General features: G+C 41.9%; 1 protein-coding gene across 1 annotated transcript in view; it reads left to right on the top strand.

Annotated features, from left to right (window-relative positions):
• The window catches only part of Enpep (glutamyl aminopeptidase), a 63,455-nt gene that overhangs the window by 21,703 nt on the left and 20,095 nt on the right, over window positions 1–21,657 (top strand). The window contains exons 5-11 of the mRNA XM_050135879.1: window positions 1,243–1,397; window positions 2,037–2,150; window positions 4,753–4,887; window positions 6,695–6,760; window positions 10,864–10,929; window positions 11,045–11,196; window positions 17,016–17,092. Coding sequence (XP_049991836.1) covers window positions 1,243–1,397; window positions 2,037–2,150; window positions 4,753–4,887; window positions 6,695–6,760; window positions 10,864–10,929; window positions 11,045–11,196; window positions 17,016–17,092 — 765 coding nt within the window. The remainder of the gene's footprint in view (window positions 1–1,242; window positions 1,398–2,036; window positions 2,151–4,752; window positions 4,888–6,694; window positions 6,761–10,863; window positions 10,930–11,044; window positions 11,197–17,015; window positions 17,093–21,657) is intronic.

Genomic DNA, 21,657 nt, shown 5'->3' with positions numbered 1-21,657 from the left:
TTCTTCTCACTTGTAGTGATCAGGATGACCCGAGATGCAGAATCCACACCAATTTCCTCCTTTCTCCTCCTCTTCTCTTTTCTCACCGTATATTTTTCTCTGTATCTTCAACACTCTCAGAATTAGCTGGGTAATAGAGGTCTTTGGAAATGGTGTCCTCATTTATATCAAAGGGTAATCAAGTTGATGTCAATTAATTATAATGTCTGTAGTCACCAGAGAAGAGATTACTTTCATTTGCACAAGGATTTGTGTAAATTATACTTTCCAACATGTGAAAAAATACTTTCTCAATCTTTAGTGATATTCTTATGCCATAATCACAGCACGGCAAGAAAATCGCTGTTAAGTTGATTTCTACTGAAGATATATACTTTTTATTCCTTTATAAAAGTCTTTAAGAAATTTTATTTTAACCAGAAAGGCCCTTTTCTCACATGCTAAAAGTAATTTAACTTTTTCGGATTTTGCCCCTCATTTAAATTATAGTAGTAATAAAAAATGCATTCAGATTATAGTTCATTATCTAGAGAAGCTCTATTTCCCACTAACCAACATTTTTCTATTTAATTTTTCAATTTAATGTAGAAGTACCCAACACTGCATCCTCTTTTTGGATGGCTCTGTCTAAAATCCAGAGGACACAAAAGATAAAAATTCATGTAGCATGCAACATTTTAGAACTGGAGGAAAATTTAGGGATGGCAAGGGGAAGCGACACTAGATGGATGGAGAGTCACTGTCCTCAAATTGTACAGCCTTGGAGGTAGTGGGCTTTCTAAGTCTATGGCCTTGACATGTGAGCTGTTTTCATGAACTCACAAGGTCTGTCTTTCTCAGTTCTCATGGAAAGACTTTGTTCTTCCTAACAGTACACCTCCCAAACAGGTACTGTTTATAACCGAGGTGATAAATGGAGGATGGGGACACCTAATAAAAATGAAGCACTGTGCAGAGAAGAAAGACATAAAATTATATGGGCTTTGGGAGGGGGGGAGTCATGTAACCATTAAGCAAAAAAGGGGGGAGGGGATGACCCATTGAAGTTTGGAGCCTACAGGAACTGATCCATGGGAATGCCAAGTGCATTAGGACCAAAATGTTTGCGCAAATGATTCCTGTTTCTCACTCTGAGAAATTACTTTTAGCCTCAAAAAAGTCATCGAAATAACTTAATTTGGTAAGAAACGCGTGCACAAATGGAAAAAATCCGTTTCTCACTGGGCTGTCTTTTTTCCACAGATAAAATCGCTATTCCAGATTTTGGCACCGGTGCCATGGAAAACTGGGGACTGATCACTTACCGGGAAACAAACCTGCTGTTTGACCCCAACGAATCAGCCTCATCCAACCAACAAAGAGTGGCCAGTGTGATTGCCCATGAACTTGTACACCAGGTAGGGGCCTGCAGCAAGTCTACTGTCTTTTAAAACTGGCCTTTGTATTACATAGCAGTAATACAAAGTGTGATTGAATAGAGAAGCGGGAAGGGGCAGCTCAGAAGATGCTGTCTGGAAACCAATCAGCCTTCACTAACCTTGATCTGTACAGAAACTTTCTAGTGTTTCTCAACCTGTGGCTTGCAACCCTTGGGAGGGGGCACCGAATGACCCTTTTACATGGGTCACCTAAGACCATCAGAAAACACAGACATTTACATCAGAATTTTAACAGAAGAAAAATTGCAATTTCATAATTATGAAATTATGAAAACAGTTTCACACTTGGGCATCACCACCACGTGAGGAACTGCATTAAAGGGTCGCAGCCTTAGGAAGGTTGAGAACCACTGCTTTAGACGGCTTTGCCTTTGATCAACACACAAGAGACTGTCCTATAACATTTTATATTCCTTAAAATATGGGAATGAACTGGAGAGTTTAACATTCTCAGATCGAGATAAAGTGTGAAGCATATGTTAGGTTCAGTGCTGGCCACTTCTACAGCAGCTACAAATCCATGCTCCAAAGCTTCCTATGCATCTTTCTGCCACGAGGATAAACATCTGACTACTTCCTCCTTGCTTCTCACTTCAGTGGTTTGGAAACATTGTGACCATGGACTGGTGGGATGACTTGTGGCTAAATGAAGGATTTGCTTCTTTCTTCGAGTTCTTGGGAGTGAACCATGCAGAGAAAGACTGGGAAATGGTGAGTCTTAAACACAAACTCTCTTGAATATATTTTCTTAGTGGAAACTGGGACTGAAGCCTTTGACGGCGGTCTTGGGTCAGGTCAAGGGCGATGGCGGTCACGGGTGTTCGTGGGGAGGATAGGGTGGGGCCGGTGGCTTCCCCTGAGCTGTTCTTTGCCAGGAGCCTTTATCCAGTCATTGAGCCAGTTGGGAGTCATAGACAGACACCTGTTGGGAAGGGAGGGGTGTGGGGGAAGAAAGAGTAGAAAATGCCCGCCTTTCAAGCAGCAAATATAGTGCTGCCCTCAGAAGTGATATTATTCCATTAGCTACTAGCCCCAAGCAGGTTGCTGGAACGTGGTAAAGAGATGAAGGATCTACTTAGCAGTCAGATTCCAGGTCAAATCCTAACGCATCGTCTCTTAGCTGCACAGCAGGACACGTGGTCATGAACAAGGTGACACCTCTGAGTCAGGCCTCCCTTTAACATCCAATGAGAGCGATGTTCTGTGTCAAGTAAGCTTCCTAGTTCCCACACTGTGTGCTTGCTTAGTGAATAGTCACACAGTGTGCCCGCGAGGGACCTGGGATAAAAGTTTCCAGAAATGCTACAGAATTTTCTTTAGGAAAGTTAGGCTTTCTTGTCTGTCTTTAGATCATGTGAGCATTCTTCTGTGACTGTATGGTATGTATGCATGTATGTACACGCTGGAGATGTGTATCCCTAGCTCTGTATAGCGGTAGATAGCTGTAAAATATGTAGAATACTGCCCTCTACTGGAACAACTGTTCTTAACAGTGAGTAACGTTTAATTATTATTTACCTTGTCTGTATCGTTTGTAAAGAGAAGACAGAAAGAACTACCTCGCTGGGTTGTTGTAAAGATGAACAATAAAGTGTATTCAAAGGGGGTTAGCCTTCTATGTGAATCTGATAAAGAATAAACAGGACGACTTAACTTGAAGGTTATTTTAAAAATCTTTTTCTGACTTCTGACTTCTGATTTTTTTTTTTTTTTTTTTGGTTTTTTGAGACAGGGTTTCTCTGTGGCTTTGGAGCCTGTCCTGGAACTAGCTCTTGTAGACCAGGTTGGTCTTGAACTCACAGAGATCCGCCTGCCTCTGCCTCCCGAGTGCTGGGATTAAAGGCGTGCGCTACCATTGCCCGACCCTGAATGTATTCTTAAATGACTCCTAAACTTTAGTGTATCCTAAGTAGCGTAAAAGTCTACTAAAGGCAAATTTTAAAATTAAGAAAAACACCATCCAACAGAAGTTTAACTTTCTTGGGGCTCAACAGTCTGTAACTGTTTTTCCTTTCATCTTTAAAAAGTAAATTTTTTTTTCTACCTGGGTTCTCTGCCTTCTGTCTCCTCCTCTATCCCCTGCCCCCACTTCCCCATCACAATTTTATGTCCTTTAAGAAACAAAATGAAACTAAAGTAAATTAAACAAAACAACACGTTGGTGTAGGACGAGCTGCTGGAGCTTGGGTAGCTTTCCGTGGCCACATTCCTGGGAGAAATTGACTCCTGCGGTACACAGCAGCCATTACAATATATATATATGTTTTTCCCGACTGGATTGCTGAGAAACAATTTTTGCAAATCAGTTTTTCTATTTTTCAAAGTAAATTAGGGAGTGTGCTTTAGGCATTTCTGGTCTGGAATATTTCTTGCTCCGCCTCTTCTCCTCTACTCTTTTTGTCTTTTATTTTTTCCTTCTAAAATACCTTGGCGTTCTACCTATATCAAACACTTGTATGAAATTATAACATACTAACACTCAAATGTCATAATTTTATACACAAGTTCCCCTTTCAGAAATATTTTAAATTAATAGAAGGAATAAAACTTTTGATCTTTAAAAAATTAGTACTAGTTTAATGGAGTGGTTTTTCAGAATCTTACTCCATATTAATCAAAATAGCAATGATAACCACTTTGTTGGCTTCCCCTGAGTTCCAGGCACTGTGTCAGGCACTGCTGCCCTTGAACTGGAGTCTGAATTTTGTGCAGGAGTCCAGAGAGAAGGAGCTCGGACTGCTAGTGAGTCAGCGAGCTTGTTTAAGTGATGTATCAAGAAGATAGAGAGGCTGTGTTCTCAACCTGGAAGGTTAACCATACTGCAGGACCATACCCGCTTGACTTGGCTGAGAAAAAACCAAGACTAAATCATACTGATCACTGGAACCTTAGAACGAGTTGGGATTTCCTGTGGTTAGTTAGGAGTTTTCCATATTCCAATGCCAAGTAAGAGAAAGCGACTGTGGCCAGTCAACTCTCCGCCTCTGAATTTTCACAACCACCCTGTGCGTTGACATCATTCCCGTTACACAGACAGAAAACTCAGAGAGTGTGGTCCAGTTTCAAGGGCAGCGTAGCAGCAGGAGGAGTAGATATTGCTGGGTCTGTCATACAGGAGTCAAAAGCGGTCTAGCTAGACGACCGAACCAGCGTGGAGCAGCTGCTGGGAGGGGATTCGTCTGAAGACCCAGAGACCACATTGCACGATTGGGGTCGTTTTCTTTTCTCTCCCCCACATTGATGACACGCGATGGTGTAAAGTGGGACGCAATCCGAAGGACGTGCTGCCCTCCTTTGCTTTCTGTCGTTCCAGCTCAGTCAGGTGCTGATTGAGGACGTGTTGCCGGTGCAGGAAGACGACTCCTTGATGTCCTCGCATCCAGTGGTTGTCACAGTGTCAACTCCCGCTGAAATAACGTCTGTGTTTGATGGAATCTCCTACAGCAAGGTAGGAGGTGCGCGGCGTTGCTTTTGAACATGTCCCTATTTACTGACGTTCAGTACATGTCCAACAACTTGTTTTTAAGAAATGGTTTGATTCTGCTGTGAGCTCTGGAAAAGAATGGAGAACTAGTCAGGACTGAATGGTAAATAGTTGATATTTTGCAGGCGAAGGAATTGATGACACGGGAACAAATTTCTGTCCTTTTCCCCATCTTTGTTTAAAATGACTTTCATTCTGATAAGTAAGCAATTATCCCTTAAGCATCCAATTTAATTGCTTTCTTTAATTTTTAAAATTTATTCTGTGGTGGAGGGGCCATATATGCAAACGTGGAGAGCAGGGCAGGGATATGGAGAATTGAACTCAGGTTGTCAGGTTTGGCCGCAAGCACCCTTCCCCCCCTCAGCCATCCCACCAGCCCGTTCTTGATTTTTCTGAAAGATGATAGATCTTACTTTTCTGCTGTGAGGAAACCCATCTACATGGGCACTTTCAACAGGAGAGCACTTTAATGTTCAGAGCAGATACTCTACTGTGTGTGTGTGTGTGTGTGTGTGTGTGTGTGTGTGTGTGAGAGAGAGAGAGAGAGAGAGAGAGAGAGAGAGAGAGAGAGAGAGAGAGTCGAAGATAACTGTGTTTGTGTCTGCTAGACAAGGCAGTTTTTAGCCCTGAAACTTGAGGAGCTCTAGCTGAGAACGGGCCGCCCAAGCCTTTTGTGACATTTTCTCACAATACCGCCCACAGTGTCTCCTCCACACATATTTCAGACGTGTAAAAACATAATATAATTGATATCTTTACTTGGGTAACTTCCTAGCTCAGTTCCTCCTGGATCGGCCTATATCCGTGCTGCTGTTATCTTGGATGAACCCTGACAGAGTTGTGTTTACTTATCATTATTAAAATGAATATGTATCAAACCAGCTTAAGTGAGAAACAGTGATTATTTGATCTTGGTGCCATAATTTTTTAACTTTTTGTACATATTGTTCCCACAACGTCTTTCCAGTCTTCTTTTAAATGATTCTCTGTCACAGTTAACTCACAAAGAAGACTCGGGCTCAATTCTCTAAGTCCTGCGTACTCCAGAGCCTAAAATATTGTCAGAAATAAATATGTTTCCAAGCCTTATTCTTGCCGTGTCCAAATGCAGTTTAAAATAATTGGAAAATGTAGTAATAACTAGCAAGTTAAGTGGGAAGTAATATTTTTCGAGTACATTATTTGAAAACTTATCTTAAAATCTTAGACGTAGTGTGCCTTAGTATTAACCCACATGGAAGAATCTGGAAATCAGGACATTCCTCAAATTCCTGAGATCTATAAAACCAAATGAAGCAAACTGCTTTTGATGAGAAAGGTTTTGTGGCTACATTTTGTATCTATCCATACTATTTAATACGTTATTTTCCCTCTGTACTTCCTTCTGTTAAATATACTTATTGTCTCCTATGTGGGGGTAGATTTAATAATCTGCCATAATTTTACCTTGAAATTAGTGCTTCGCCTAAGAATTGCGGTGGGGACCATTTCTTTTCTCTCATTAACAAAGCGCCACCTGTCGGCCCACTTGGGGAAGTGCAATAACCATTTGGGTCTTGAGTCACGGGTATCAGGGCCTATTTGATCTCTTTATCACTTGGTTATTTAGAAGCACACACACAGAAGGATGTCAAGTGTTGGGGTTTTTGTTTGTTTGCCCGAAATTACAGTACTATAACTATGTAATTCATCAGAATGCTCTTCAAGAAACCCTCGGATATAATCACGAAATGTGCCGACTTTAATCGATACCCTTTTCTCATCCTAGGGAGCTTCTATTCTGAGAATGCTTGAAGACTGGATCACCCCGGAGAAATTTCAAAAAGGGTGTCAGGTACGGTTTCTCAGTGGTAGCAGAAGTAAAACCATACTGATACGCAGCTGGCAATCACGGGTAATTAGGGTTAACTGCTTTCTTTCCTTCCCTCACTTGGGCAGATAAGTAAGAGACAACGGTGACTTCACATCAAGTTAGGGCTCGGTAATGATCACTGACCAGAAATGTCATGGAGTCGGTCAAGCGCACTGCTTAGAGAGACTTTACTCTTTACACACGCTGTCTGCAAGTGGGCTGCCATGGAAAAACAGGGTAGACCAGGTGCCTTAAACAACAGACATGTACTTTCCTACAGCCTTGGAGGTAATGGAGTCCAGGGTGACAGTGCTGTTGTTTCGGTTGCTGGTGAGGATGTTTTTGTTCTGTAGACAGCCCCGCTGTGTCCTCATATGTCATAGGTAACAAGCAGTCCTGTATCTTCTGTAAGAACATGAATCTCACTGTGAGGTCAAACCCTCATTATCTCATACCAACCAGATGCCCTCCAGATGCTCTGAGGCCATCATGTATGAATTTGGGGAATAGGGGCATGATTGGCTTCATGGAAGCATGGCATGGACACTTAAATCTGTCTCTACTAGTCTTCCTATGAAGAGAATATAAGGTCTTTTCCTTAATATTGATTTGGGAAATTATTGACATGAATAGTCATATTCTCATGAAGTCAGTGAATAAGGAGATCTTGCTCCCTATGGGAAGGTAAACAAGAAATTTTTTCTGATGTTCTGCACACATCCTGTGTTAGCATGGCACTACACTGGACGTTCCAGTTCATTTTTGTTCTTCTAGAAGACCCTATGTCAATGATCTCGGGCTTAGTGTCTCCTGACCTTTATTGAAGTCACTACAATACGTCCTTCTAACTGCCCCATCGTCTGGTGGGGCCCATTTCAACCTAGAAACAGAACCTCCTGTTGTGCTAACCTGGGAACTTGATACAGCTGTTGCTGGTGGATTGCGGCCCACAGAACACGAGAGAGACAGTTTCCACACTGACTACCAGTTCTTTGTCATTTGTTTCCCAGGATCATGCCACTACAGGACAATGCCACCACTACCCCAGTAGCTCCCCGTGTGACTTTGTCTCTGTGAATGGCATTGATCTGTCTCTATGATATCCCAAAAGGAAGTCTCTTTGGGGGAGCAGTCATAAAATGCCTCTGTGCCTACCAAAACAAGACTAGAGTAGGATTTAGGAAATATTTAGGGTGCACATAAGGACAATTTGATCATTAAAAAAACCGTCCCGTGAGGACATATGGCACAAAGGGAGGGGCTGTGTGCTTGTATGACTTGCCTTGAGCTTCCAACCCCATGGTCACCGCGTCCCTACTGTGACCATCTTCATGGCGGCCCTGTCTCTTATGTCCTCAGGCCTATAGAATTCTTCACGTATTTGGTGATCCAGGAGATTTTGCTGAGTGGATATCTATAGTATGCAGTTTGTTAATATAGTGTCGCACTAGAAATTTAAAAGAAGCCAGGTGCAGTGGGGTCCACCTTTAATCCCAGTATTTGGGAGGCAAAGACAAGTGTATCTGTGAGTTCGAGGCCAGCCTGATCTACATAGTGAGTTCTAGGCTATCCAGGGCTATGGAGTGCCACCCTCAACATAAAGAACAACAAAAAATCTTTTTTAAAAGAAAGAAAAAAAGAAAGAAAGAAAACTTGCTTTCAAAGACTGTTACAATTCTATTTGCAAAGATTTCATCTTAATTTGCCACTTAAACTAACACATTCTTAATACTTTAAATTAAATGGTCCTTTGTGTCAAGTTTTGTAGGGAACTATCAAAAAAGCCCTTAAAATAAACACCTGCGCTAATCATTCAATAAATGCTCACTCCTCTGTAACCTGCCTGACCTGTAGTCGCTAGTTTTAAAAGTCTCACCTGGGACTAATATAGCTCTATAACAGCCTCTAATCATGATGATCCTAAAGATTTATCCCAGAACAATGGATAATAGGCAACACGTTCCGTACAATTATAGTGCCGTGGAGTGAATTCACAGGAAAAGGAAACCCCAAACCCAAACTGATGTTTTCAGATATCAGCGAAGCTCTCAGATTATCCGGGACATTGAAGCTCTCACCAGAATCCCTCTTGGGCTGCTCGTCCTCACTCTGTGGCCGTTGCCCCAACATCCATGGTCTGGGGGAAACTGGAGTTCAAGGACTTTCTTTTACAGATTCTAGCTTTCTGCCAAGACTGGTTGTCTATTAGAAAAGGTGGCCAGTGCAGAATCTGAGTAGACTAATAGTCTATTTGCGTGTGTGTTCTCCCCACGAAGTACAATGTCACACAGCAAAATGATGCTGCCATTAACTGGAAGACCCGTGGCTGCAATTACGCATTTTAAAAGTACAATACATGGTTGGACATTAACAGCAAAATATAATCATGAAACATGTATCCATCTTTTCTTGTTCCACTGTAATGAATTAGTATTATCCCTGGAAAAGAAGATCAGCTGAGCTGGGGAGGCCTTTTTTTTCCCTAGGACACTAACAACATGCACCATTCAGTTTTCTTTTGTGCTCACTAGTACCAACCAACTAGCAAGGGGACCAAGGCCCAGGTTGTCATGTGATTTAGACCAGAAATATGAGACTGTGATAATGGAAAGGAGAGAAATTCTTAGTATAGACTATTAGGGAACTCTGACCTAGACAAAACAAAAGCGGCACCTTTTAGCAGTGTTTCTGCAAATTTCAGTTCGGCTTCTACTTCATGAGAAACAATAAACTGAAGTAAAGAAAAAACCCTAACAACCCGATGAATCCACCCACAGTGATCCAGCACTCAGATTCTTGCCCACGAGTCTCAGGGGCGTCTCTCTTCCTCCAAGGGCACAGACATTCAGCCAGGGCCATTTCTTTCACCTAAAAAAACGGGAGCATTGTAGTAAGTAATATTTAAGTTCATATCCAGTTCCAAGATGGCTTGCCTATTTCTCAGCTCAAGATCTTGTAAGTATCCAAAAAATGCATTTAGCAGGAGGGTTAGACACAAGGTCAAGGCCAGCCTCTACTCCACAGGGAAATTCTGTCTCAAAAAATAAACGAAAAACAATAACAAAACATCCACTGAACAAATGAGGCCCTCCAAGATGGTTTTCGAAGGGCACTATTCTGCATGAACCTGTAGCTATAGTTATAGCTGCTATTATATTAAGCTTCTGAGTCTGGAAGAAAGACCAGACACAGGCACACTTCTGCCTTCCTTCGCCTGCCCTCTGGTGGTAGTGTTGAGAAGTGAATGAACCAAAAGAACGCAGGGGGCAGTATTCCAAACCGACGTCAGGGATGCTGGAGTCCTTCTGGGATTCTAAGTTTATTTTATCCTTACGTGTCCGAAAATAAAGAAGAATCCTGAAGATAATATGTCCTAGATATAGACCCTCCTGGAACACTAGAGCAATTTAGAGATAAAATGTTACATACAAAGTTAAGCGCTGGGAGCTCTAGTCAAAGTTTGCTTTCTAGGTAAGATTCCCATGTGTTAGATAGCACAGATCTGGAAAGTCGTGGGGACAGAGAACGCAAACACTGGCAGATCTCTGGAAGACCACACCCCAGGAACGACCAATTATGGGATTGAGAAAAGACTGGGAATGTTCTCTGGGGGCCCATCCCATGTCTCCTCACACAGAAGGGTCTTATGGATAAAATTGACAAAGGGTCAGCCTTTCATTTAAAAGATTCCTATTTTAAAGATATTTGAAGATTAAAGACTTACTCTCCACAGTGAGTAATTTCTCCCACTCACTCATGACCATCTTTATCGCAGTTAGAAGACCACAGACACATTCATTTCCTTAGTGCACAAATTTAGCCTCTGCCGTTTCTAAAGTTCAAGCGCTAAAGATGTGTCTAGCTTTCACACGGCTGAGAAATGGAAGGAGCGGTTGATAATAAGGAAATCACACAACACTGAAATAGCAGTGTCTGTTGATGACGTTCTCCTACAAGAAAACCACACTGTGTGGTTTCTTGTGTCTCATCTCATTACCAGGGACGCAGGGACGAGTAGTTGAGGGGAGGTCCAGACAAGGCTGCGGAGGTACAAGGCTGGGATCTAAAGCACTCATCTTTTACAGGAGTATCTGAAAAAATTCCAGTTCAAGAATGCAAAAACTTCCGACTTTTGGCAGTCACTGGAAGAGGTAAGGAAGGCAATCCCCTTGTCCAACTTAAAAGTGATTTACATTTTAATATCACTAATCTTTAACTTTCCCCTTATGTCTAAACTAACGGCTCTCCGTTGGTTTCCAACAACAGGCAAGTAGCCTACCAGTGAGAGAAGTTATGGAGACCTGGACTAACCAGATGGGCTACCCTGTGGTCACTGTGTCTGAAAGGCAGAAGTTAAAGCAGGCACGCTTTCTGCTGGACTCCAAAGCTGATCCTTCCCAGCCACCATCAGATCTTAAGTAAGGCTTTATGACAAAACACTTAAAAGAATAGTAGAAATTATTCAGCAGAGATACTGCTAGCGTTCTCAGATCCCGCTCTCATTGTGTGGTTGATATGTGACAGTCTAAAGGCACGGCCTTTGGGCGACAGAGAGTCCAGAGCTAGCTAAGCGACAGGCCGCGCATCCACAGCTGTATCCCTTCTCCTTAGACGCCGTCGGTAGAAGAACAGAAACAGTAGAAGAAACGAAGCTGTGATGGGGATGAACTTGCATGGGGAGAGCTGTAGGCAGTATAGAATGCTGGGAGGAAGGCCAAAGGAGAAATAGTGGCCCAAAAGGAACAGGGAAAGATGCTGCCGGATAATGACAAGGGTCTCGTGTCTCCCTGTCCCTAGACAGGCCCTGCACTCGCGATGTACATGACGAGCGCAGAGAGCAATGCGAAAGGAAGCTGAGAATAGATCGAGTCATGAGTACAGACTGTGCCAGCTGGACCTCCACCCTCTACTTTGTTCCCATTCATCGCCCTTGCCTCGTTGTAGAGAACTCTCAGAAGTCTGGCAGTGACAGCAGGCAGCAATCCAGATGGCTTGTTTCCCCCAAAATAGACTAAAACAGTAAGAGATCAGCCGAGGACTTCCACAGTGGAGGCCCCAGTGCAAAGCCTTCCTTGCTACGGCACATGCAAGGCAGGTGGGCTGGCTCCCCTAAGACCTGCTCACAGGAGATGCGTGTTTCCAAAGCCTACAGTAGAGATGGCATCCTAGCCCCCAAGAATAATTAGTTTGAGCTTGAGAGATGATTCAGCTGGTAATGGACTTGCCACGTAAGCATGAAGGCCTGAGTTAGCATCCCTAGGACCCATGTGTGGCCATGCGTGCATCTGTAACCCCGATTCTTCTGTGGTAAAATGCGGGGTGGACACAGAAGAATCCTGGGATCCTCAGCTAGTCTGCATACACAGAAGTGGATAATAGAGAGACCTCGTCTCAAATAAGGTGGGAGGTGAGGAACAGCACTCGGTGTCATCCTCTGACCTCCACACAAGTGCCACGGCATGCGTGTCTACACACAGACAGGTACAGGCAGCATACATGCAGACACAAAACAATAATCAGCTCAATGTCCTTTTAAAATATGAATAGACAATAGAAAGTCAGAGCACATAAAATCTCTAAATATAAAAGCTTAAATCCTCTGTGGATAGACAAATGAAAAATTCCTGACTTGTGGACATAATTTAGGAAGCAAATAACAAAACAAAATAAAAAACATAGAAAAGAAAAAAAAATCTTGAAATGTATTCAGAGATTTTTTTTTTTAAAAGCTATTTTGCTCATCATCTAAGAAAGAATGTCTAAGAAAGGCAAATTGAGAACACAGAAGGCATACTAAAATTTTAGTCGAAGTAAATTTGGGAGAGAGTCTCCAAAAATGTAAAACAGACACAATGTGATGGGCAAAATGAAGGAGACAAATGGGAAAGCCTTGTGCCTGAGTAAGAGGTGACCCTCAAGGAAGCAGCGAGGCATAGTGGCATTGTCTATAAGAAAAGGTTAGGAGCTGATCCAGGGCCGGCAGGAGTCGTCTCTCTTCCCAGTGTAAGGGATACTATTTGTAGCTTGTCCCTGGGCATCATGGGAACATTGTGGAAACGAGCAGACACTGTGAAATACCCTCTGAGAACTGTTGTGAAGCATCAACTAACACCCAGGGGCCGGTCTCATTTTACAGAACAGCAGTGACGTCAAAATCCACAAGGCAAGAATGGTGGGGTAGAGCTCCCTCTCGGAGGTCCACCTGTAACGCGTAGAGAAGCCTGAAAAAGCATTTATTTTATTCAGTATTTTTGTTAAAGAGGTAGAAGGACAAGTAACATAAGGGAGCTAACCCATGCCCTCTCATGGATAAATTAGAACATATTGGCTGAATAAATTAGTAAAATTAAAGCGCAGTTAAAACCAGAAGCCCTTGCCTGAGGGAGGGATGTGGGGGCCTGGGGTTTTCATCACCAGCTCTTCGCGTTGTTGATTAATGATGAATTTATGAGCAAATTGCACAAGTCAAAGTCCCCTGATCATCCAAGCAGCACTGCGCTTAGAAATTTAATCAAATTCTCTTGCATATGGCGTAGAAACTTATAAATAAAATCTAGTTCATGCAAACACTACTAATTAAAACTTTATTAATTTAGGTCATTCCTAAACCAGATAGTGGTGGCGCACGCCTTTAATCCCAGCACTTGGGAGGCAGAGGCAGGCGGACCTCTGAGCTCTAGGCCAGCCTGGTCTACAGATTGCATTCCAGAACAACCAGGGCTAAACCCTGTCTCAGAAAACCAAAAACCAATAATTTCAAAGTATGAACACCCAATTAAGTTCTATAACTCTATATCATCTACATTTTTATTTCTTATATATTTTTATAAATCTAATTAAAGCACAAATACAGGGCCAGTGAGAGGACCTAATTGGGGAGGGGACTTGAAGCCAAACCTGACAACCCAAGTTCACTCTCTGGAAGTCAAGGAGCGAAAGGAGAGAGTTGTCAACTCCAGCAAGTTGTCTTCTGACCTGCACATGTGTGCCCCCCTCCCCCACTGAATAAATAAGTAAATACATGCAGGAAACATTAAACCCACATACAGAGTATATCCAAAGACATTTCATCCCGTTAAAAATAAAACCCACAATTTTACCAAACAAGATCCTCCCCCCCGCAATATTAAACATAGTTATTAAGGTCAGATGTTTTAAGAATTTCAACTAAAATGAGAAGCCAATATGCTATTCTCTTTAATTTTCTCGATTTTTAGAAAATGTTTTAAAAGAACATGAAATCGGTTCAAGTGTGTTATCTCCTAACTTATTACAGTTGAGTCTTAGTCGCCCAAGCTCTGCCTCAGTCCGCAGACATGTGCACAGTTACAGAGTTATTTTGCACACATTTCTGAGGGACCAGCCCACAGCCCCCTCACTGAAGGGAAGGATATCAGGACACCAAAGCCTAGGACCAGCCCCGGGATTCTGGCTGCAGTAACCATTCCAAGGATATCATTCTAGTCCAGCTCAACCTTCCCAGCATGCACTTTGGGTTACCTGGAGTGTGATAATACATTGCCAATCCCTGGGCATCACTCCAGTCCTACCCACACCCAATTTTTTTAATGACCTTCCTTTATGTTTTTAATATTCAGTTTGAGTGGAGAGACTTTCGCACCTACCCACTTCCCAGGCACCTTGCGGTCTCCACAGCTTGATTCTTACTGGAAAGGCCCTTGTGTCTCTTTAGTGATAACTTTGAGGATATTGTATGTAACTTTTTTATTTTTGTGCCATTGTATGTCACATGGAAATGATCACAAGTCAATTATTTGGGAGGAATTCCTACAATATGAGGGAGGAGAATGACAGGATATGGAGAAGACATTTTGAAGGGTTTTAACAGCCTTAGATTGGTTTCTTTCGTCTCAGTAAAGCTGATTGGCCAACTTTAATACTGCCAGACCCTTTTATTTCCAAAGTATTTCTCAAATGTGGACCAAGTACCCGTTTGGGAAGTTTCACAACAACCATTCTCTCCTGTCATATTTGTGCGCTGATTTGGAGGGGCGTGGGGAGTGTACAGGTGTCTCAGAACACTTGGTTTCCCCGGGGGTTAGTATTTAAGGGGAGAAAATGGGGGCAGAGGGAGTGAGTATAACACACATGAAGGTCTCAGAGTTCGACAGCAGCACCGGGCATTGAGGAAGTTCATTCGCTTCCCCAGACCTACGTTTGTGTGAGTCCCCGGGGCCGATGCTCTTTTTCTCTTTTTACTTTGGAGAGGGCTATGACGGAAAAAGACTAGCTGCTTTCCCCTCTTTATTTAATTACACCTGGATTAAAGCATAGACTGACTTGTCTTCAGGTGATAATTCAATTATAAAAGTCAACTTAATTGTTCTGTGCCTGGTTCCACTAACCGTTTTAAGCTGTTTCACTTGTAGTTGCTGTTTTTGTTCCAGCAAACGACATTGACCGTATATAATTTTGCCTATGTGGGAATGTTAAAATGTGTAAAACAGCAGCATGCTTCTGTCTTGCAAAACAGGCTCGCACTAGGCAAGTTTCCCAGTAATTGTTTCCTCCAGTCATGTGTAGCCACTGATTTATTAAAGCAAAGCCAGTCAAAGCCAGTCATCCCTGGCTTTGTTTGAGCTGGCAGAATTGTAGTTTTCTGTTTAGTTTTGTTTTAGAAAAACAACTACTTGGCTATCAAGTCCTCTCTATGCAGATCCCCCGCCCCCCCAAAAAAAATTATAATCAAGTAAACTAGGCATTTATGTTCATATTTTTTGAGGTTTTAACCAGATACTGTCACACATTATTTTAATTCCTAGAGGCATGAATTTTAGGGATCATTTATCATATAATTGATTTATTTGTCTCATGTTTATAAAATAAAATTATATAGTCACAGGAAAAGAAACAGAAAATAGGCTCCTTCCAATTGAGCACATTTGTTAAAAAGTCAACAGTAACTGTACCTGTTTATAGTAGCCAGCCTTTGGTATGGTATAGTTCCAGAGAGGATACTACCATACGTAAAGACTGTGCACACAGATCATGAAGCCCCCGACTGTCCGTGTTGGGCCAGGCTGACGCTGTGCAAGATGGAGTAGAAGGAAGTGTGGTCTACTATCTTCTGGTTGGTACTGCCCTAACAGCATAGCAAGAACATAGAATGGCGCTCTTTACAATACTTCTTTGTCCCTCTTCTGAAGAGCTGTAGGGCTCACTAAAAACAGACCTGGAGATGACCATGCCAGCAAAAGTGGGGAGCTGGAAAGAGGGGGTGCCCAGCAGGGGTGCTGCAAGGAGCAGCATCAGTGGAGAGGAACTGGCTGCCAGCTTCAGGGAAGCCCTGTAGCCCACACAGATGTACCTGAGAGATTAGATAAGATGGGTTGTCGCTACCATCCTACCACGGCAAAGCGCCACATCCAGAGGAACACATTTCCTGGAACTTTGGGCCTTCGGGCTCCAGCAGCCTGTGGGTGGTTCCCAGTTAGCCAGGCAGGAAAGCATACTTGAGTAGGGAGGGGGAAAGAAAAACTGCGAGGAGGTGGCATTGGACAAGCCTGAAGCACCCATGACATCCACTGGAGGACCTAGAAAACCATTTATACACTAGTCTTCTGAAACATGCAGCCTGATATTCTCCTGGAGAGGAGAGAATGGCACATTCAAGACCTTCCTGGGCTGCAGAGTGAATTCAAAGGCAGCCTGAGCAGTTGAGAGGGGCTTTGTCACCAAATGAAGTTAAAACGTAGCTCACTGTTAAGCGGCTTCCTTGGCATGCAGGAGGCTCTAAATGAACCCTCCAGTTCCATAAAAGAGACAAGCAGAACACTTGGGCACCCCAGATACAAACTCACCTGGTGGTTTTCCTTTACAGCCTTGATTCTCATGTTTGGGATTTTTAAGTGATTTCTAGGGCACATCCTGTGACACTGAGCGTATAGGAGAGTAGAATTCCAATATACTTGGGCAGAAAGCACATCATGCCAGAACCTATGCAGGCTTGAATGCAGAGGTTCTGCGTTGTGACATAAAACGCTACATTTGTGCAAGTAATGCAAGATATTTATTTCAAAATTTCTGCATTTCGTGGGTATATAGAGACCGAGAACTGTCAGTGCCATGACCTATCTTCCTCCCTGAAGTTCATTTTATAAACTCTATCTGTTGGATGCTACACACTGGCCGATCACATTTAAGGAAAAATGCTGTTGATTTTGACATTTAAGCCCTTCATGATTAAGTTAAATGTTCCTTTCTTAAAAAATTATAGGTACAGATGGAATATTCCAATTAAATGGACCGAAAATAACCAGTCAAATGTCACAGTTTTCAGCAGTTCAAGAGAAGGTAAATATTATTATATTATTTAACACATTCATTTCTTCTTTGAATTGATGCATTTCAGTAAATGAATACGAATACACTGAAGCAGCAATTAAGCCCAAACTTATAGATTTCAGCTTGAAACCATCTCTTAAATAACATCAATAAATCTAAAACTTTGTCTACAATGGGAACGTAGCCTCTTCCATGATCTTCTGAGTGATTTATCATGGCAAACAGGAATACATAGCCAAAGCTAAAGGAATCTTCCTGACCTGCCAGTCATTGGTAAACCAAGTTGTAAGATTCCTGTCTTTCCTACCTTCCCCCTTCCCCTCCAATTCATCCCTCTGTTTCTTCTTCCTTTCCTCTGATCTCTTTTTTTCTTCTGCTCTTAAATCAAAGAAGATTTAAAACATTGGATTTCTTAAAATGTCATAGGAATAGCCTGCTTTTCAGATGTTCTCTTTCAGTTAGAACAATCAGCTTGCGACACGTTTCTTGTTTTCTCTCCATTGGTTTTTCTTATCAGTATTTGAAAAAAAAATATATAGGGTTCTTTAGAAACAAGGTCTTATCACAAACTTCAAAATTCCTGGAAAAAAACAAAGAAACCAATAAGTGAGAGAGGTTTTAGCATCGATCCCAGGAGAAACTTGTTTATTTTCCCTTTTTTAGGAGATGAGATGCTTTATTTGTGCACTTTGCCCTGTTAGCTGGATTTCAAGTCACTTGAGAGTAAAGACCACATTAATATACTTTGTATCACAGGAACCAAACCATGGAAAATTTTGTTTTTTTATGATGTGATCATTGTAGTTGTTTGAGTCACAAAACATTTCTCATCTAAGACAGACTGGATTTCTTCATTCTGTCCCATGGTCTTAGAACAGCATATTCTGTAGCCTTTCCCTGGGGATTCTTGGAGCTAAAAGCAATGGACATTCCTTTATCTGCACCTAGTTACTTGTCCCTAAATTCACTGGTCTAAAGTGGGTCACCTGAGCTAGGGTTAGAGCTCAATTGGTAAAATGCTTACCCGGTATTCATGAAGCCCTGGGTTCAGTTGTCGGCAGCACATATAACCAGACATGGTGGTGAGCAGCTGGAATCCCAGCATTCAGGACCTAGACGCAAGAGGAACATAAGCTCAGGGGTAGCATCAGCTACCTAGAGAGTTCAAGGTCAGTCTGCAGTCCGGGACCTCTTAAACTACATGAAGCCCTGTCTTGAAATTTTTTAAAATAAAGTATATTATCCAATCTTTTTGGTTAAGGTTATACTATGTGATATTATCACCTCAGAAAGAGACTGACTCTTAGGGAATGCAAGATGGTACAACCCCTTTGGATGTCAGTGTGGCGATTTCTCAGAAAATTAGGAAACAACCTTCCTTGAGACCCAGTAATACCACTTTTGGGTATATATACAAAAAAAAAGCTCAATTGTGCCATAAGGACATGTGCTCAACTCTGTTCATAGCAGCTTTGTTTGTCATAGCCAGAATCTTGAAACAACTTAAATTACCCCTCAACTGAAGAATGGATAAGGAAAATGTGGTACATTTACACAATGGAGTACTACACAGGAGAAAAAAAAATAACATCTTGAATTTTGCAGGAAAATGGATGGAGCTAGAAAACATTATTTTGAGTGAGGTAACCCAGACACAGAAAAACAATTATCACATGTACTCACTCATAGGTGGTTTTTAAACATAGAGCAAAAAAAAAAGCCAGCCTACAAACCACAATCCCAGAGAACCTAGACAACAATGAGGACCCTAAGAGAGACATAAATGGATCTAATCTACATGGGAAGTAGAAAAAGACAAGATCTCCTGAGTAAATTAAGAGCATGGAGACCTTGGGGGAGGGTTGAAGGGGGGAGGAGAGAGGCAGGGAGGGGAGCAGAGAAAAATGTAGAGCTCAATAAATATCAATAAAAAAAGAAAAGTTAAAAAAAATTAAAAAAAAAGAGAGAGACCCTTTGTGACTTCCCCTCCATCCCCCACATGCCCAGGTCTTAAGCAATTTCTGGACTTGTGCCAATGAGGACTTAGCTTGTTATGGAGATCTGTTTTATGAAATGATAATAGTGTTTTTCTACCTTCTCGTTTCAATTAAGGCAGGTTTTCCAGGGTTCATCCACGTTGTGGCAAGGATCAGTGATTCATTCCCTTCCATACTGGATGTATATCATCCTGTATTTATATGTTATGCCACTTGCTGTTCCTTTTTCCTTTTTTCCTTTTATCATAAACTCTCCTACATTTTTAGTTCTATTGACAACTCTTCCGTCCTGGCTTTTATGAAGGTAAGACTCATCTCTGGGCTGTTCCTGACAGGAAATATGGTTGTAGGAAAATTTCCCCTTCATTGTTCATGCTAATGATTGCTATGACATTGTGGCCAATGGCTCTGAACTATTCCAGAAATTCCAGGTCAATGCCTTTTTGTCTCAGTCAGTAGTCCACATATTTATGCTGTGCTTGAGTTCGTAGCTGAATGTCTTGCGGGCTGTCTGCTGACTGTTTTCCTACTTACAGGCAGCTTTGCCAGTGGAAAATGAAGAGGACAGAAAGAGAAATAAAAGACAGTAAAAATGTCCCGCAGCACTCATAAAAGGCACAACAAGATGGTTAGGGTTTCAATGCCTTCAACTGAATCATCACCACATATGTCCCCCGTTGGTCGCTGTGTTTAACTGAGGGTAGGAAGACTGTCTCGGCAGCAGCTTGATTCGCTGTTTACAAATTTAAAAACATGAATAATTCATCCATTCTAACATAATTTTTCCAATGTTTTCCTGGAACGAGGATTTCATCTAAGAGAATGTTCCAGATAGTGAAGGCTCTTCAGAAAACAAGTGTCAAGAGTTCAGAATAAACATTCTTCTAATATTTTTTATATATTTATTAGAAAGAATTTTTGGATACTCAGTCCTTAATTCATTAGTTCATCCTTTCAGGCAACTTTTTGTTTTGTTTTGTTTTTGAGACAGAGTCTCATGTGAGTCAGGCTGGCCTTGTACTTGTTATGTAGTCAAAGATGACCTTAAACTCCTGACTCTCCTGCTCCTCCTGAGTGCTGGGATTACAAGCATGAGTTTATACACCTTCTTTATACCATGCTGGGGATGGAATCTAAGATTTTGTGCCTGTTCAGCAAGCACTGTAAGCTATGTTGCTAGCTCAAATAAATATTTTTTTAAAAATAATTTAAGGTGCAGTTTGGGAATGAACATTAGGAGAGTGAAGTTCAACCATTCCTATCTTGTAGACTCCTGCCTAGGGCAGGTCAACAGAGAGGTCTGTTATAACTGTGACCATGACGCAGGTGATAAAGGGCACTCACAGGGCAAGGACCGGTGGAGGAAAGGTTGTTGTGGACATAATACTTAGGTCAAAACTCAGTTACGTCTTGTTAGTTACACCTCACTAAAGTTTGAGGGTACAGACTGATGAAGTCCAGAGGGGGGTCTGTGCCTCAGACAGCCAGAGGAGAGGGAACTTGCCTACTCCCTCCCAGCTCTCAGACAAGTCCAACACGGCCTTTGTGTCTCTATTGGTGTATCTGTGTCTCTCTTCCTTATAGAATGTTCTTTAGAGGAAGTGAATGGCTTTCTGGTTGCTGCTGCTGCTCTGTTGCTTCAGCAGACACGGAGTGATTATTTATTGTATGCATAAATGGATAAATGAATAAATGGATGCAGGGCTCAGGTGTCTGAGGAGCTGTGGTAAAAGACCTCCCTTTATCTGAAACTTCAGAATCACGACTAGTCTCTTGGTCAGAAAAACACTAGACACCTCTTCTTACTTCAAAGGGCCTGCTCCATTTTTAGGCTGTGCCACAAGTTCCTGTTTCCTGTTTGAGAACGTCTTCAGCCCAGGGCACAGATGACAAATATGTCCTGAGTGGACTGGATGGGCAACTAGCTCATATTACCTGTCTCACATCTCTGCACTTGACCACTCTGATGACTCATCAGTTATAAATGCCCCAAGCAATAACAGGACTTCCGGGGTGTTTTATTTACACAAGTATTGTGCAGGATATTTTAATCAATGGGAAGGGAGGATATGTGGTATTTAACAAGAGAAGTACATGACGCCAAAAAAAATATTTTCTGTCTATTCTAACCCAGACCCCCCAAAAAACACCCTCATTTAAATTGTCTTAACCCCCTTAAATTGAATTTATTTTTTATCAACATATATCTCCTTTACTGCTGGGATTTGTGGTCACTGGCGTTTTATTAGAAGATAATCATCCTAAGTACTTTTTTCTTATATAGCTGATGCTGGCAGCGTTGTTGGTCCTTTTATTTTTAGTGTTAGTGGTTGGTATTTGAACAGAAATCATAGTTATTCTAACTCCATTTGCTCTCTTTTCTTTTTCAACTAAATTATAAGCTCTGGAAGATACAAGGTGCTTACTTCCTGTATCTCTTGTCCCTATCCATTATCAACAGCTACTAGGTTGTTGGTACATAGTAAGACTTTGGCAAGCGGAGGGCTGCTTGCCCTGCCTGTTCTTTCTCGATGTTAGTTGTGTTCTATATCTAGCAGGATACCATCTTTATGCTTT

The sequence above is a fragment of the Alexandromys fortis genome, unplaced genomic scaffold (assembly GCF_014885135.2).
Source record: "Alexandromys fortis isolate MF-2015 unplaced genomic scaffold, M_Fortis_MF-2015_v1.1 scaffold_19, whole genome shotgun sequence".
In the NCBI taxonomy this organism is placed as follows: Eukaryota; Metazoa; Chordata; class Mammalia; order Rodentia; family Cricetidae; genus Alexandromys; species Alexandromys fortis.
The sequence above is the reverse complement of the archived record's forward strand: the minus strand, read 5'-3'. Positions and strand labels throughout refer to the sequence as shown.